Source organism: Pogona vitticeps, chromosome 1 (assembly GCF_051106095.1).
Source record: "Pogona vitticeps strain Pit_001003342236 chromosome 1, PviZW2.1, whole genome shotgun sequence".
Lineage (NCBI taxonomy): Eukaryota > Metazoa > Chordata > Lepidosauria > Squamata > Agamidae > Pogona > Pogona vitticeps.
Window position 1 is genome coordinate 210,508,402 of NC_135783.1, and position 16,020 is coordinate 210,524,421.

The following is a 16,020-nucleotide window of genomic DNA, read 5'->3' on the forward strand; positions in this document are numbered from 1 at the left end:
TGCCCCTTGGCAGTGCCCAGCAGCCCAAGTCTGTACAACTCGAGTGTACAATTGAGAACCCAGCCTTCCAACTTGATTGATGAGATGTGCAGATTCCCTTGACTGGATGCAACAGGTCTCTGGGGGAGCTGCCTGCTGTTGCTGTGCATCTGTTATGCACCAATAGCTGCTTGTCTTGATCTTTCAGTGTGCCAGCAGGAGTGCTGCAAACTGATTTGCAGCTTTTCTCCCTGCAAAGCAACATAGGGTGATATTTTGATGCCTTCTTGGAATAATCTGAATAGCAGTGACTTTCTTGGTGTCTGCAAGCACTAGGCATGGTTCCTTCCTTCTTGTCTGGCCTCAGACTGAAATTCTGCACACAGTCTATAAAGTTCTTATTTATAAGAAAGCTGCTCAAAACATTTTTCTTTCCTCTTGCTTTTTGAACATGACACAACACAGAATAAGCTGAAAAGAGTCTACTAAGGCAGGTTTTAAAATACTAGAGGAGACTTCTGAATTTCCTGAAGTCATCAAGCTGACCTTCTGGGTCTGAAATACAGTGGTTCCTCGCTTAGCGATGTTAATCCATGCAGAAAAAAATCACTGCTAAGCGATAACATCGCTAAGCGAAAATAAAAAGCCCATAGAAACGCATTAAAACGTGATTAATGCGTTCCTATGGGCTAAAAACTAACCTTTAAGCGAAGATCCTCCATAGGGGCGGCCATTTTCGGTGCCTCTTAAGCAAGGAAACACAGCGGGCGGCCATTTTGTTTACCCGGTGGCCATTTTTAAACCGCTGATCAGCTGTGCGAAAATGGCGGCTTTGCGATGATCTCAAAGCGAAATTTCCCTATAGGGACCATCGCAAAGCAATTGCTTTTCCGATCGCAAAAACATAGTCGCAAAGCAATTTCTTCGCTATGCGGAGTGATCGCTATGCGAGGCACCACTGTAAATCAATTGTTATTAATGCAGTCTATAATGAGTATAATACAGTTTGGTCTTAAAATAAGGAACTAGTGCATATGGATTTTATTCACAGCTCTGTCTTTGAAGTGGCTTGATGGCTCAGAGGTTAAATATGCCAACTGGGCAAAGGGAAATGAAAATGCCAAGGGCGATTGCAATGTTATCTTCTCAACAAATGGAACGTGGTCCAAAAGCTACTGCAAGGCCGTCCAAAGCAGAGTTGTTTGCAAAGCTCCTCAAGGTATGTATAATTTGATTTTACAGGACTTTGCAATGATTTGGTATTTATAGACTAAAACAGTTACAAGAGTATCCTGGCACACATTTGTGTCAGTTGCATCACCTGTCTCTCCCCAGGAACAGCAGCGCACAAGGGATGGGGTTAGCAAAGAACGCCATGGAGCCCTCTTCCCTGTCCCTCTGTTCTTAGCTGGCTTTTGGCCAAGCCTGGCCAGCTGTGCCTCCCACACGGCACACTAGCCATTATTTACAATAGGGTGAAACAAGGAATGGTTAGACATAAAGAAGACTTGCACAGGCCTTCCCCTTGCCAGTAATGGCTTGCATGCCACAATGCACGTGCAGCTTTCAGCCAGCTGGAAGGCAGAGTGAAAGAGGGAGGTTGCGCAGAGTCCTGTACCAGTTCTTTCCTACACAAGCAGCTTTGTCTGTGGTCACCACAGACCACAGTGTTTGGTTCTTTATGTAATAGTAATACAGTAATATCATACTGACCATAATAGTTTATATGGATTGTAGTAAAGTGCTCAGAATACTATATTAGGTAGTGCTTTAACAGTGCTAGTCAGTGTATATTGTGATGAAATTTAGATTGAGCCTGTAATTAATCGTCATAATTTCAAATGTTTCTAACCTACTTTCCATATTACCATGTAAAAAAAACCCCAAAATTTTAATCCCACAATTGCCACTCTAAATTGCCCATCTAAAGAGATATCAGGGTTTCAGACTAGGGGCAAAGCTGTCACAACAGTGAATTACAGCCATAGGGAAAAGGTTGCCAAAAAAAGAAGAGGAAGCACGTTCTCCACCATTCGATTTTGTGAGAAGAAAAACATGAAACTCTGTTATCTATAGAGTGAATAGAGCCACTGTGTAATAAATCATCTGGCCAGATGTAAGCAAGGCTCCTGCATTCCTACACATACCTTGGGAGACAGGCATAGAATAAAGCTAGGAGGACCCCACATGCACAAAGGGCCTCAGATTTAGATTTCTTTAGAGACTATTATCTCCAAATGAAACTACACACATAGTGACCAAGACCGTATGTCAATTTGTTATATGTCAACATTCAGAATATATCATGATTTTTGCAATTCTGTTCTGGTATTTGTAGTAGTATAGATGGGGCAGGAGCACTGGTCATCTTCCTTGGCATTCTTATCCCATATTGAAAAACAACTTATAGATCCAAGGGCCTTTACACCACATCGTGAGATCCAAGGGCCTTTACACCACGTAGTGTACAAACACACTGAACAAGAAGTACCTAGGCTACAGAAATTTGGGCTTGTGAAACACTCCAGGCAGGAACCCATCCTCTTCACTATGTAAAGTATTACATAGTGTATTACATAGTGTATTAATAATAATACAGAAGTCTTTGAAGAAAAGAGACAGTCGTTTATCTCCAGAAACTCTCCTTTTCCCAAAAACGAGTAGGAGGCACCCTGTGCCAAAATCAAGAGAAGTAAAAGAGACAATGCGTGCCTCATAGGTGAAAAAGCAGAAAAACAAGACAGAACATCTTCAGCTTCAAAAAGAACCAAGTGGAGTTGCAATTGCATTGGCAGCTGCTTGATTCACAGCCTATTTTACACTTCTGTTTGAATTGGGTGATCCTACAGAGACCACAGATTGGTTTGGTGCCAATTTCCAAACTGCCCCCTCAATCCAGTGTGGTTTGATCCACCCTACAACCCCATTTCCTTTGATCCAGCCCTCTGCCAGTCTCCTGCTCTCCTTTTACGGTTCATTGTAAAGCCAGTGGGTTGTTTACAGTGGTGCAGAGCATTAGGGGAAAGGGCCCATTTCCCAAAATTCTCCATAACATGCAAACACATCCCACAGAAACACAGAAGTCTGCTATAGTTCATTGGAGGTGCTTCTATTTCATATAGATTTTTATATTTTTTGTTGTTCATGCAGAGGTGATATAGCGCTAAACTGATATACCAATGCTGTGATAAGTTCATGTAGCATTAAACTCAGTAGTTTGTGTTTTTTAATGAATATTTCAGGGCAATTAGGGAGAAAAATCACAGTGCTGGGTGTTCCCATTGTCAAAAAAAAAAAAAAATCATGTCACCAGGATACCATCCAGAGTCATATCCCCCCCCCCGTTCCTTTTGTAGAACACAACAATTCATTAGATGGAGGAAACACCATTCAAATCATCACCTTGAAAAACATAGAATCCTCCAGCGATGGGGGGGGGGGTTTACTTTGGAAGAAAAAAAGGCTGGGCTGATTTGCCCAGTTTGAAAAATTCAAATGCATCTATTTTACTTCCACAGCAAATCCTATACTATTTGCCTGTGTAGTTACAGCCTAACGAAATATTTTAGTTTGGCTGCTGGTATGAAATAATTATATGGAATTTCCATTTAGAATATGATTTTCAGCCTAACTACTCCAAATTAATAGTTATCACTATTTGTCTGTTTTTTCCTTCCTCTCTGACAGTTGCTAATCAAGCCGGAGGCGCAATCGCTGTTGCTGTTTTAATTATTGTGGTTATCCTCGCTGGTTTGATATGCTTCCTGTACAAAAAGAAGCAGCTGCATTGGGGAGGATTCTCTTCCGTACGCTATGAACGCGGGATGTATGAAGATGAAACAGACAGTATGTTTACCAGAGATGGCGATTGAAGAGCCGTTCCCGCTTGGTTGCAGTCAAATGTTTTCTTGAATGGGCTGTCTTGGCACTTTCTTCAGAGATTTGCTTTAGCAAATCCGTGCCAAATATGTTAAGTAGCAGGTGGATTTTGACCAACTGGGTACAGTGTGTTTTTATTGATCGTTAAAGGTTAACTGACAGTAACCTTTCTGTGAAATTTAAGAGGAAAATGTGTCTCGTGTGTTTTCATCAAATATTTAAATTCCCATCAAACTTTGCACTTTTCATGGGCTTTAAAGTTTGCACATCTATGGAAGGTACATGCTCTATCCTCGTGTTGATATTGAGATATGCTGCATATGCCCCCTCTGGAATCTATTAGAAGGTGCCCAGAGTCTGAAATCTAACTTAGTGAACATAAAATGTGTGAGACAGCTTTAAGGTTAACCACACTCCATTTAAAGCTCTGTACCCAGCGAATCTGAGTAAATTTAAGGCCTTCTGCTGAAATGTGAAGTATCTTTTAGCCTAAGATCCTCTCCATGTTGTTCAAAGATGTAATTTGGACTTTGTGACTCCTTTTTAGTTTAAAAACAACAGTATCACTCCCAGCACACACAGACCTCTTTCTCGATTGTTTCCTACATGTAGAAGAAATTGTTTGGTGATGTTCTGTTTTCCCTGTGATGGCATCTATTTCAAGGAACCATTCAAAGCATTCTCCATTACAAGTAAAAGGGTCCTTAAGCTACACTCCTGGTCTAGAAATAAGCCTTTCTGAACTCAGAGCAACTTTGCTTCTTAGTATATATATATATCTAGGATTGCATTATTAGTGAGTTTGGGGGAAATGATAATAAATTTATTACTTGAGGTATAAGACTAACATGTCTTCTAAGGAGTGGTGTAGTGGTAATTAATTATTCAGTGTAGGTGCTCATCACAGCTGTCTCCATAGCCACACACCCAGTAGAACCTAAAAATGCAGGCAGCTGTCTTGCGCCATCCCAACAACAAACCAGTTCTAGCACTTTTCATCTCCACTAAGATTAAAGCCAAGACACTCCAAAAAAGTTCACATTGCAACTGGGATAACTTGTAACACTATATTACTGTTGAGACAACTCTATCCTCCCCCCAGTTCCAGTGAAGATTACAGATAAGGTACGAAATAAAAGGGAGGCCTGAGGAGCGTGGCAGATATTGCTAATTCCCTGCTAATCAAAAAGTCTTCGCTGCACTATGTTACTGATTTTAATACAATAAAAGGGAAAGCCTTCATTCTTACAGTAATTCCATTAACCTAGTGATGATGTGCAAGAGAAATGTGCAACCAGTACTAAAGTATTACTGATTTTTTTTTTAAAAAAAGAAATATTGTGAAAGTGAATAGTAAAAATGCATCAGTTTACTGCTAAGTTAATTCTTTTTAAAAGTCGATCTACATTATTGTTTTCAAATGCAGAGACCATAATCCTGATCCCACATAGGCAGGAGCTTCTCACTGCATATAAGGCAAGAAATGCTCTTCATAAGTTTGATGGATTTCTTCTCCTGTATAAGCAGAAGGGAACCTATGTGTGCATGGAGTTCTGTATTGTGGCTCAGGGGCAATGATTCAGCCCTGACGACTCTGTCTAGAGATAGGAACATGCAATTATTCAGTTGTGACCTCAGCAGGGGGGGAAAAGAGCATAAAAATCTAATCAGTTTATCAACACAATTTTCTGGAGACAGATTTCTGTCTGCCTTACTTTCCAAACTCTGGAACAAACATGCATAATATACATGCCTATAGCACACAAACACACACATACAAAAAACACAAGTAGGCCTTTCTCCATATGTGCAGGAGCTCTTCTAGACTGGCATAAATCTTCTCTTTTTGAGGTCTTCCTCCGCATCATTTAAAATATAACATATTTTGATTTTTACGACACCTCCACAAGTATATTTTCAGTGACAAGAGCACAATAATCTGTCCGTATCAAATATGGTCAGGGGGAAGGATCTTGCTGCGAGGAGTGGAGCCACTGTTCAGCTCCTTATACCCTCTGAATAGGCGTGTGTTCTGGATCACACAAGTCAGCAAGTTGGAGGGGGGAAAAACAAAAAGTGAAGCTTCACAAAATGGAATAATTTTGCAGTGAAAGTGGATATAATGCCTGTCTCCCGAACAGTGTTCAAAAAAATGCCACCAAAGACTTGTATGATACCATTCTGCTTAGCAGTGGCAACAGTTGTGTGCTAACCATTGTGACTGCCGAGTCACAATGGTGAGGACACATAACTGATTAAAGCATTGTCAGTTTTCAAGATGCCAAATATTGCTCTTCCAATATTTGGAAATTGTGATGACCTTGCAACAAAATGCTACTCCAAGGAACACGGGAAAAGAAGATGAAAGAGTGTTATGCAAACAGTGATTGTACGGAGAGGCCCTTAATTTAGTGCCTGTATGAATGGCCCAGGTGGGACTGCTGAAGAAGAGTGGTGCACATATCTGTATCTACGTAGAGAAAAAGCAATGCACTTTACCTTTGTTGAATGCATGATTTAGGTAAATTATATGCCATTAATCAAGTCCAAAATTAGTAATGCTAGAGAAGTTTCTTCAGCATTTTCTTAAAATATGCATTGTATGAAAGTGTTTTTCTGACACAGGCCCTGACGCACGTCCTCATGCCTGCATGTCAGGCAGACAATTAGTGTTGTCATGTGCGACAAAGTCAGTCTTCAAGTAGGCAACAGAGAGAAGAGGTGGGGCTGCACTTAGTCCTCAAACATACTAATCAGAGAACTAGAAAAGAAGGCTATTTACCACATATTAAAGGTTATTCAGACATACACTGGGAATCCAGGGGCTAATTTTCCAGACTGTACTAGCCAAAAAGAAGGGAAGGAGATCAGAGGAGGTTAGAAGGAAGTCAACATCCCAATCTACTCACGCTCCCTTTTGGAGAGAAGTTTTGGGAAGAATAAGGTGTGGGGAAGGGCTGCAGTTTGGTGTTTTTGTGTTTGTTTGTTTTTTTAAGAAAAAGGTTCTATCCTGACAGTGGTAGCCATAGTGCTGCCCTTTCATGTCCCCATGTTAAATATACTTGTGTAGACTGGATTGCAAAGACTACTGCATTCATAGTTCCCAAAACAGAAGGAGGTGATGCTTTATCACATGCTGTGTCCTTTTGTACATGCAGTAATTACTATGGTTTGGCATATTTTCAGTTCTCTAAATAGTGCATTCAACATTACAGAATTTATGACTGTTTGCACTCTCTGGCTGTTGTTTTTTTAATGTAAATTTACAAATAGAAAATTTATTTTAAGTATATGATCAGGGCTGTTCAAATATGCAAGATATATACATACAAAAATATGCCAGTGTTTCTATAAAGCATTTATTTGTATAATATTCTGAAAGATAAAATTTTTATGTTATATTTTTAACTGTGTGGGGTTTGTGGGCCTTGCCCCCAAGAACAGTTGTTCTTAGACATGTTGAGAAATGTTATGTGAATTAATACAAATGCCTTAATATCTCTGACTAGTCTTGTTCAGAATTCAAAGTGAAATCTACCTGTGGTCATAGTCTTAGAAATAGCAGATTTATAGAAAGCTTCAATGGTTGTTAAATTATATTCATTCTTGCAAAAGAGAAAATTAAGTTGCAATAGTTCTTGACCTTGTAAGTTTTCTTCCCATTTTTCAGTATTTAAATATAAATTTTAAATATAAAATTTAAACATAAAGATGTTAATGTTACAATAAAGGTAAAACCAAAATCGGTATTGTGCTGGTGAATTGGTTCTTTGTGAGCAGGTTGCAGATAATAAATAAAAGCAGTTTCTCAAGTAACAAGGCAGAGAAATGTGTGACTGCTGTGAAAGTGTGATACTTATCCTTTGCTTAATAAATGACCACCAGCATAGTGCCCGGACATCATTGCTCACTGGTCAGGTGTGACAAGGTGCCCAGACTGAATTCAGCATTGATTGGCTCCTCTCATCAAAATGTCAACACTCCTTTGCTTACTTCCATGATGCAGCAAGAGCTAATGGTGCTCTGTGTTAGGATCACAAGCTTCAAAAAGCCAACTTTTTGAACTACAGCCAGTAAGGCCTTTACGTTTTCCAAGTTCTGGCTCTAATTCAGACTTCCAATATACCCTGAAAGTACAAGAATCAAATAAGGCATACCGCTTAGCTCATATCTAGAAGCAGTGCAACTATCAGCATAGCCCTTGTAGCTGTGAAATGTATCAGCTTTGTACTAGACTAGAGACAACATTGGATTTGTTTGCTGGACTGGATTGTATTTTTCTAACTCTTGGACTCTTTGCTAGTAGAACGGGACACTGGAAATGTTTTGTCCCTGTTTCTAGGGAGCTTGAAAAGAAAAGACTGAGCAGGGCAGAGAGCATGAAACTCTCTTAAAAGACCAAAAGCTGTACCAGGTAGACAGCTCCTGGGGCCACTTGCTCTCTTAACATTCCCTCCTGAATTAGGGTGGGGGGGCAGCGGGTAGTAATTAAACAAAAAGATGGAAGACGCATTGGGGAGATATAGGAGTGTCACAAATGGAAAGTGACATAAATTTACATGCTTGAGACTGACAACAAAGTAACAACCTTGTTGAGAAATGCTTTATAAATAAAGGATGAAAATGATTTATGTAAATTAGAGATTATCAGTGTTAACTAGTAATGAAGGGTGGAAAGGAGCCTGCAGAGATTAAGAGCAAGTCACAAAACTGGAAGAAATCTCACAATATCTATTCCATCCCCTTGTGCCGTTTAATTTTCTTGTACCATTCACTGTCATTTGACCCTTTACAGGTGTGCTAGATCAGTGGTCCCCAGCCTTGGGCCCCCAGATGTTCTTGGACTACAACTCCCGGAAGCCTTCACCACTACCTCTGCTGGCCAGGATTTCTGGGAGCTGGAGTTCAAGAACATCTGGAGGCCCAAGGTTGGGGACCACTGTGCTAGATGACAAATTCTACACTGCCAGCTACAAACAAATTGTGAGATTTATAGGCTAAAAAAGATACACGCACACAACTCGGCATCATGCCTGCTGCAACTACAATCATGCCAATGTGGAAGGGCTAGCCATGAAGCACTTCCATCAGCTGTTGGTAAAAATGGAAACCACACCACTGATTGCACAATCAACTTGTGCAGTCTTTATGGTGGCAGCGGAACAGTTGGCAATTTTACAATGGGATAATGTTACATTACAAATTAAACTAGATTCTGGCCATAGTCCAAGGGGGAAAAAAAGACTGGGGAAGCCAATTAAACTACAGAAAAAGCCAGTGTGAAGGATCAACAAACAAAACTCAGCTATGGTAATGGTGTCAACCACAGTAACGTATGCCATTTTCTTCCTTTCAAGCTAAAGCGTAACACTGAACAAAACGAAACACAATTTTTTTCCACTAATATTAATCTAAGCTAGGTTTGATATCCTCTGACTAAAATTTTAATCAATTTTGTATCAACAAGGCTAAGCTCTGAGAAGTTATTATTAGCCTTGCCATCCATAATTTTAATAATCCAATTTCAAAACATTTGAATTGGTTGCCACCACCATGGAAGTTAGTTCTATACTGTAAGTATATGCTGTGGGATAAATACCTTTGCCTGTCCTGAATCTCCTGCCATTCAATTTCTTTGAACAAATTTGGGCTTGAATGTTAAGAAAGAGGGGAAACTGTCTCTTTTCCCCACAGTATAGTGTAAGATCATAGCTTTCCTAAGGGTACAGTCTCAAGGCACTTACTAAACAGCAAATGAATATACAATAGGACTTAAACATGCATAAAATCATGATAGGCAATTTCCCATCATTTAAATGTTGGCAACCTTTGTCGTCAGGCAGGTTTAGTGACTGGCTCTCTAAGAGGGGTTTTAAAATGGGATGGTGTACTATTGTTTTTGTTGCCTTTAAACCTGTTCTAAGTAATGTTTTCTCTTAACATTTTTAATGTTTATTTAATTCTTAACCATTCTTAGCTTTCAATTGGTGTCTTTTTTATATTATGTAAGCTGCCCTGGGACCTCTTTTAGGAGGAAGGCAGTATAAAAATATTTCCAATAAATAAATAACATAAATAAATCTCATTAATAATGACGAATGGTGAGAACAAGTATGAACTATAGTTTCCCTTTGAACGATCCAAAACACCACCATCAGATCAAGAAACATCCGTATATTTCACAGATTTAACCCATTTATAATCTGCCCTGTTAGATGAAGTTAATGAGAAAGTGAATCTCCTAAATTTTAATTCATTTTGAACAGTTTTTATCATCATTTGTTGTATTTCCCAAAGCCGACAATGTAAGCTGTCACTTTCAATCCAATCACACACATAATGTCTCTGTGCTAGCAGCTGGAGTAAAGCTTTGTGCTTTTTCTGTCTAAAACCAAAGGCTCTCCGCTTAATACACATTAAGAATTTATTAGGAAAACCATTACCTTCTTAAAACATAGACAGATGACAAAGCTGAAAGGGTGAAAGGATATCATGCAATGCACAGCCAAAACTGATTGAATTGTTCAAATAGAGAGAAGACATCAATAATACCTTTGTATTTCTCCACTTACCAAGATGTTTCAGATCCAGTTCAAAATATCCATCTGGCATGCAGTGAACATTGAAAAAACAGATTTAAAATCACTCAGCTAATTGCCTATGGCAACCTGGTTTATACAACCACAACCACACAGAAGACTGTTCTTTTGGCAGACCAGCCTTGGCCAAACTAAGGGTGTAATACTGTGTGTATTTAATAGAAGTATATCAACTTAAGTAAATATAGTGAGATACAAATCTATGTAATCATATGTAGGCTGCAGCAATGGGTAATTTGTGGCATTTAAAAAGAGTGGCATCTATTTATGCAACATAGTGAGTTTACCCCCGCAGGCAACACTCTTGATTACAATACAACTAATGGTGATTGAAATCAGCTAAGAGGAACCAAGAGGTTTATCATGCATATTTTCGCCAACACTAAGACTAAGTTTAAGGCATTGACACTTCCTGTTTTTAAACCACTTAATCAACACATTTGTTATTATCATTAAATTTAACATTTGTATCTAGCCTTTCTTCTCTCATAGAACTCAGGACAGTAAAGGTTGGTTTCCATCTAGGGTGGCTTTCAGCAGATCTTGAGGTCTTTTTATCAAGATTGTTCTATCATCATCAACCACCTTAAAAGTTCATACAACACGTGACTATCAAGGCTTCTTGCTCTCTTTAGTTAACGGAGGAGAATGAAAAACGTGCACAAATAAATATTGCTACAAGGGGAAAATCCCTCTCTTCTTCTCGCAGTGATAATTCTCTGTGCAAGTTTTTTATTCACCCTGGAAAACCTCATGGAAAATTTCAGAAGATTTATTGGCTGTTTCTTTTTTTTTTTTTTTTTTTTTTTTGCCAAAAGAAATACCACCCTGCATAAAATGTTTACAATTCCTCCACAAAATGACTATTTTCCCGCCTGATCATGAGAAAAGCACCAAATTGTGCAGAACTTGCCAGGTTTTGTGTGTGTGCAAAATAAGAGGTGAAAAATGACAGGAAGTTGGGAAATATTGCTGGCACTTGGGAAGTTTCAGCGAGGAGCTTCAGCATGGACCATAACTAGTAAGTTTGGCCCCTGGGATAAGCAGCACAAAACACAACACACACACTGCCTCCAGCCCCTATAGGGCTCACCCACCTCTTCCAGGTGCCCTCTGCCAGCACAGGGCTTGTGAGGTTACCAAACAGAGTGAGAGAGTGAGCAAGCAAGTGGGTGGGTAGAAGTGGGGAGTGGAAGGCGAAAGGGTTTGGAGGGAGCTGAGACACAGATTGATAGAGTGCAACTACTGGCTCTTTGAAAAAGAGCAGAAATGCAAGGCTTATAAATGCAGACTGGCCCACACTAAGGATCCTGGGCCCAAATTTCTGCACCGTATAAATGTTGGTGCCCAGATCAAAGCCCCACTCCCTCTGCCCTAGTTACAGCTCTGCAGCATGGCAAAACTACTGAGAATCAGAAAATTTTTGTACTCTCCACTTCCCTATTTCAGATCAGGTCTGTACAAACCAAATGGTTCCTGTTAGCTCAATAGTGCTTGCATATTCAAATTGTAATTTCACAAACAACAAATAAGGGTCATGTTGCTTTTATTAAATACCAGGTTTTATTCCTATGGATCCTTACTATGTTCCACTGAAAACAGTGAGACAGTGCTGAGTGTAATTAACAGCAAGCATCAGTTGAGTTAGAAAAAAACAAGCACAGTACAGTCAAATAAAATTTGCTCATAAATAAACTCAAAACCCAGAACAGATCATTCAACCCACATCTTCAGGCAAAACCTGCCACCAAATGTCTGTAAACCTCTAGGAGTGTTTGTAGTAATTTCTGATACAAAAGCAACATGCTGGTATGTAGGTAGGATGCTAAACACAGTCATCTGCCTATCTCTTAAGAACATAAGAAGAGCCCTGCTGGATCAGGCCAAGGGCCCATCTAGTCTAGCTTCCAGTTATGCCCCACCAGATGACTCTGGGAGCACACGGGACAACCAGATACCCAGTGCCTGATCACCCTTCCCCTGCATCTGGCACTTTGAGGTACCTTCTTTATTAGCCTGGAGATTATACATCCCCATTTTGGCTTCTTTATGCTTCTTCTTTGGTTATTTTCCCCTGAGCTGAGCTTTTTTCTTGGACATAAGTTGGCAGAGAAATAGTAAGAAGAGCAAGCGTTCAGCAGCCATTTTTCCATCATCTTCTCACTTGGTATCATCTCCTCCCTTGTTGCTTGAGGTGATACCATAAAGCAGTGGCTTCCAACCTTGGATAACCCAAGTGTTCCTGGACTGCAACTCCCAGAAACCCCGGCCAGCACAGCTAGAGGTAAAGGCTTCTGCAATTTGCAGTCCAAGAAGAACTGGGTTACCCAGCATTGGGAACCATTGCTACGAAGCTTATAGGAATCAGGCAGGAAGGAATGGTTTAATACGTGTTTTTGCCATTGCGAACAGTCTGTTCCAGGATGCCCAGGATAGCAACGTTTAAAGCCTCATCTGGTCAACAAGGTAGGAGTTGTGTCCTAACAGCTTTACAAGTACTCGTTATATTCAGAGAAAAGTGGTGCCTAATTTAAATTCACTGAAAGAGAGATCAGAAGAAGACTGAGACTCAGAAGGGCAGCTCTAAAGGAAGTAGAAAATATTCTAAATAGTGCCACCTTTGACCAGAGCCAAAATCACTCATACAGTACTATGGTATTCCCAGTCATTAGGGACATGGAAAGAGATGGGAAACTGGTTAGATGGGAGGGGTTGTCATAACTTGATTACAATTGGATCAAGGCTAATATGAAGTAATGTTTCTCCCAAAGCACTGTCCAATTGTACAGATTTCCCTTTGGCTAAATTAGGTACATAGTAGTACTGTACTGTATTACATTCATATGTTGCTGGTGCACAAATGAAACAACACGGATACCCTCTGCTGGTCAACGTGCATAGAGCTGTTAACTGAAGCCGCAGCATTTTGTGGAAATTGTTGAAAGACTGGTAGATAGACTCAGAACCTGTTTGAATTCCAAGGAGCTTCTGCCAATCAAGGAAAGATGTGTTTGTTTTATTTTGAGGTAAAGAGAAAGCAGATTAGCTCCAAAGTTACAAACATATTGCTATGCATAGTCAAATTGTTTATGATTTATGATGACAGTGACGAACACTGACAGGAAAAAAAATGATTCATTTTAAATCAATTTTTTTGCAGATACCTTGGATTGCCAGAAAGATGAACAAGTGGATCCTAGATCAAATCAAGCCTGAACTATCTCTGGAAGCAAAAATGTTGATGCTGGAGCTATCCTACTTGGGGCACATCATGAGAAGGTAGGATGCTCTGGAGAAGGTAACAATGCTAGGAAAAGTCAAACGCAGGAGGAAAAAAGGAAATACAAGATGCATTGACTCCCTAAAGGAAGCCACAAGTTTGACCCTACAAGAGCAGAGAAGGCTGTTGAGCAATGGACATTTTGGAGATGTATAGGGTTGCTACTGACAGCACAAAACAACAATAATGTTTTCAACATATGTGAGATGTTCCCAGGAGTGGTTTGCCACTGCAACTCCTCCAGGGAGTTTCCATGACCAATCAGGGATTTGAACTTTAATCTCCCAAATCCTCATCCGGCACTCTATCCAATATATTGCACTACTTTCAAAAACACACTACCAAAAATTTAATCACCCACCCTTCCAATTTCATAATATTGTGTTAAATTTACCCTGTAACCTTTTATGCGGTTATTTCAGTGGGCTGACTTTACTGAACTAGGAGTGCATCGCTCGAGAACCATCAAGGATGGGATTGAAACAGTGCTTTTATCCGATCCAATAAAATGCTTCTCATCTTTCATAAAAACAACAGAGTTTTGTGCCACATTTAAAACCAACAAGTTTTATTTGGCGTAAGCGTTCACATAGCCCACTCTTCAGATGCCCTGGAATGCTGCCTCAGTAGACAAACATTTAAATCAAGAAGGAGGGTGCTGTTCATGAAAGCTTATGCCAAAGAAAACTTGTTAAGTCTCAAGAGTATAACCAGACACTTGGTTAGTTTTCCTCTAACAGAGTAACACTGCCGCACCTGGAAATTTCTGGTGTCATATATTCTTAAGCACGTGTGTGCAACTTAATAGATTTTGCAATACTATAAAAGATGCTTGTGATTTCATTTCATTTCATTTAGCTTCGAAATGTCTAATGGGGGGGTGTTATATCCAATAAATAAGACAACATTCACATCCTGTTTCTTCAGAACACTATTATTAAACTTTGTTGGGTTTTTAAAACAGAGAATAAAAGAAATTAATGGTGTAACATTTTATCACAATCAGGACTTGGACCCACAAAAAAAGTTATCCCATGGGCTTTTGAGTACGTATCCAAATTGACTCCACGTTCACTCAGTCCATCTAACCATCCTGGTTTGTTTGTACATACAGTACATTTGCATCCAGGACCTTGCTCAGGAGTATAGGAATTTGGTGTATATTGCATATCATCAGAAAAGCATTATTTGAAGAGGCATGTTAAAAACTAAATCATATACTATATATTGCAGTGGCTGCCCATAGGTTGAAAGCCAACATATGTACTGTAATCTTTTTAACCAGCTTCCACGAATCCAGACAGTAAAGAGGCTCTAAATCAGTTCCTAGCAAGGCTATACATTGACTTCAAACACTGTTTACCAGGTCTTCTTGACATCTCTAATTCGGAGACGGTTTAATTCTTCCCTTTCACATAGAGACACACACAAACAAACAAACAAACAAAAAAACTAAAAGTGTGAATGATCTGTCCTTTTTTTGTTTGTTTGTTCCTTCGCAGATGCAGAGGCTTGCTTCTATTAGCTATTTTGCTATCGCACAGCAACACGTTTCAGTTACTACTGATACCCTTTAACCTGGATAACCCGAAGTTGCTTTTTGTGGATTAGTGCCGATTGCAAGAATGCAGCCGAGAGTGACTGGCCGCAAGTAGTTCCCCAAAAATAATTAAAGGAAAAGAGATCTTGTGTTTCTGAGGAGAAGGATATCAACAACAGCTTTAAAACCCTACTGCTGAAGAACGAGTCAGGGCAAAGTAATCCTTCTAAAGCACTCAAGCGTTGCCCTTAGTTGTGGACGTTAAGCGGTGGAAAGAAGTGGAAGACTTTTGTTCGTTCGTTTGTTTGGCAACCTTCCTGTGGCTTCGAACCAGGGCGCGACAGGCCAGTGTGTGTGGCTCCCTCGCCTGCAGGATTCCTGGCCGGTTGCATTTGTTTCCTCCCCATCTTTTCGCGCCGCTATAATCTGCAGGAGAAACACGCCCATGTTATCCCACAGCAGGGAACCCTCTGGCCCTCCAGGGGTTCGTTCCGCAACTCCCATCAGCCCTAGGATGGTGGCTCATGGGAGCTGCAGTCCAAGAACATCTGGAGAGCTACAAGTTGCCCGCCCCCGCCCCCCCAGGGCCCCGAAGAAAATCCGCTTACTAAAGAAAGGCGGGCTGCGCGGGACGGATTTCCAGCGCCCTCGTCCCATATCCCTCGTCCCTTTGCCGCCAAGGAAGAGGGGAGTCCCGCTACCCCGCACCCAAGCCGCGCCCCCCCCGCAGACGCTTCCCCGGC

General features: G+C 40.3%; 1 protein-coding gene across 1 annotated transcript in view; it reads left to right on the forward strand.

The window, feature by feature from the left end:
• LY75 (lymphocyte antigen 75) overlaps positions 1-7,605 on the forward strand; it is an 85,405-nt gene extending 77,800 nt beyond the window's left edge. The window contains exons 34-35 of the mRNA XM_020798384.3: positions 1,031-1,198; positions 3,667-7,605. Coding sequence (XP_020654043.3) covers positions 1,031-1,198; positions 3,667-3,851 — 353 coding nt within the window. The 3' untranslated portion in view covers positions 3,852-7,605. The remainder of the gene's footprint in view (positions 1-1,030; positions 1,199-3,666) is intronic.
• The last annotated feature ends 8,415 nt before the right edge of the window (positions 7,606-16,020 follow it).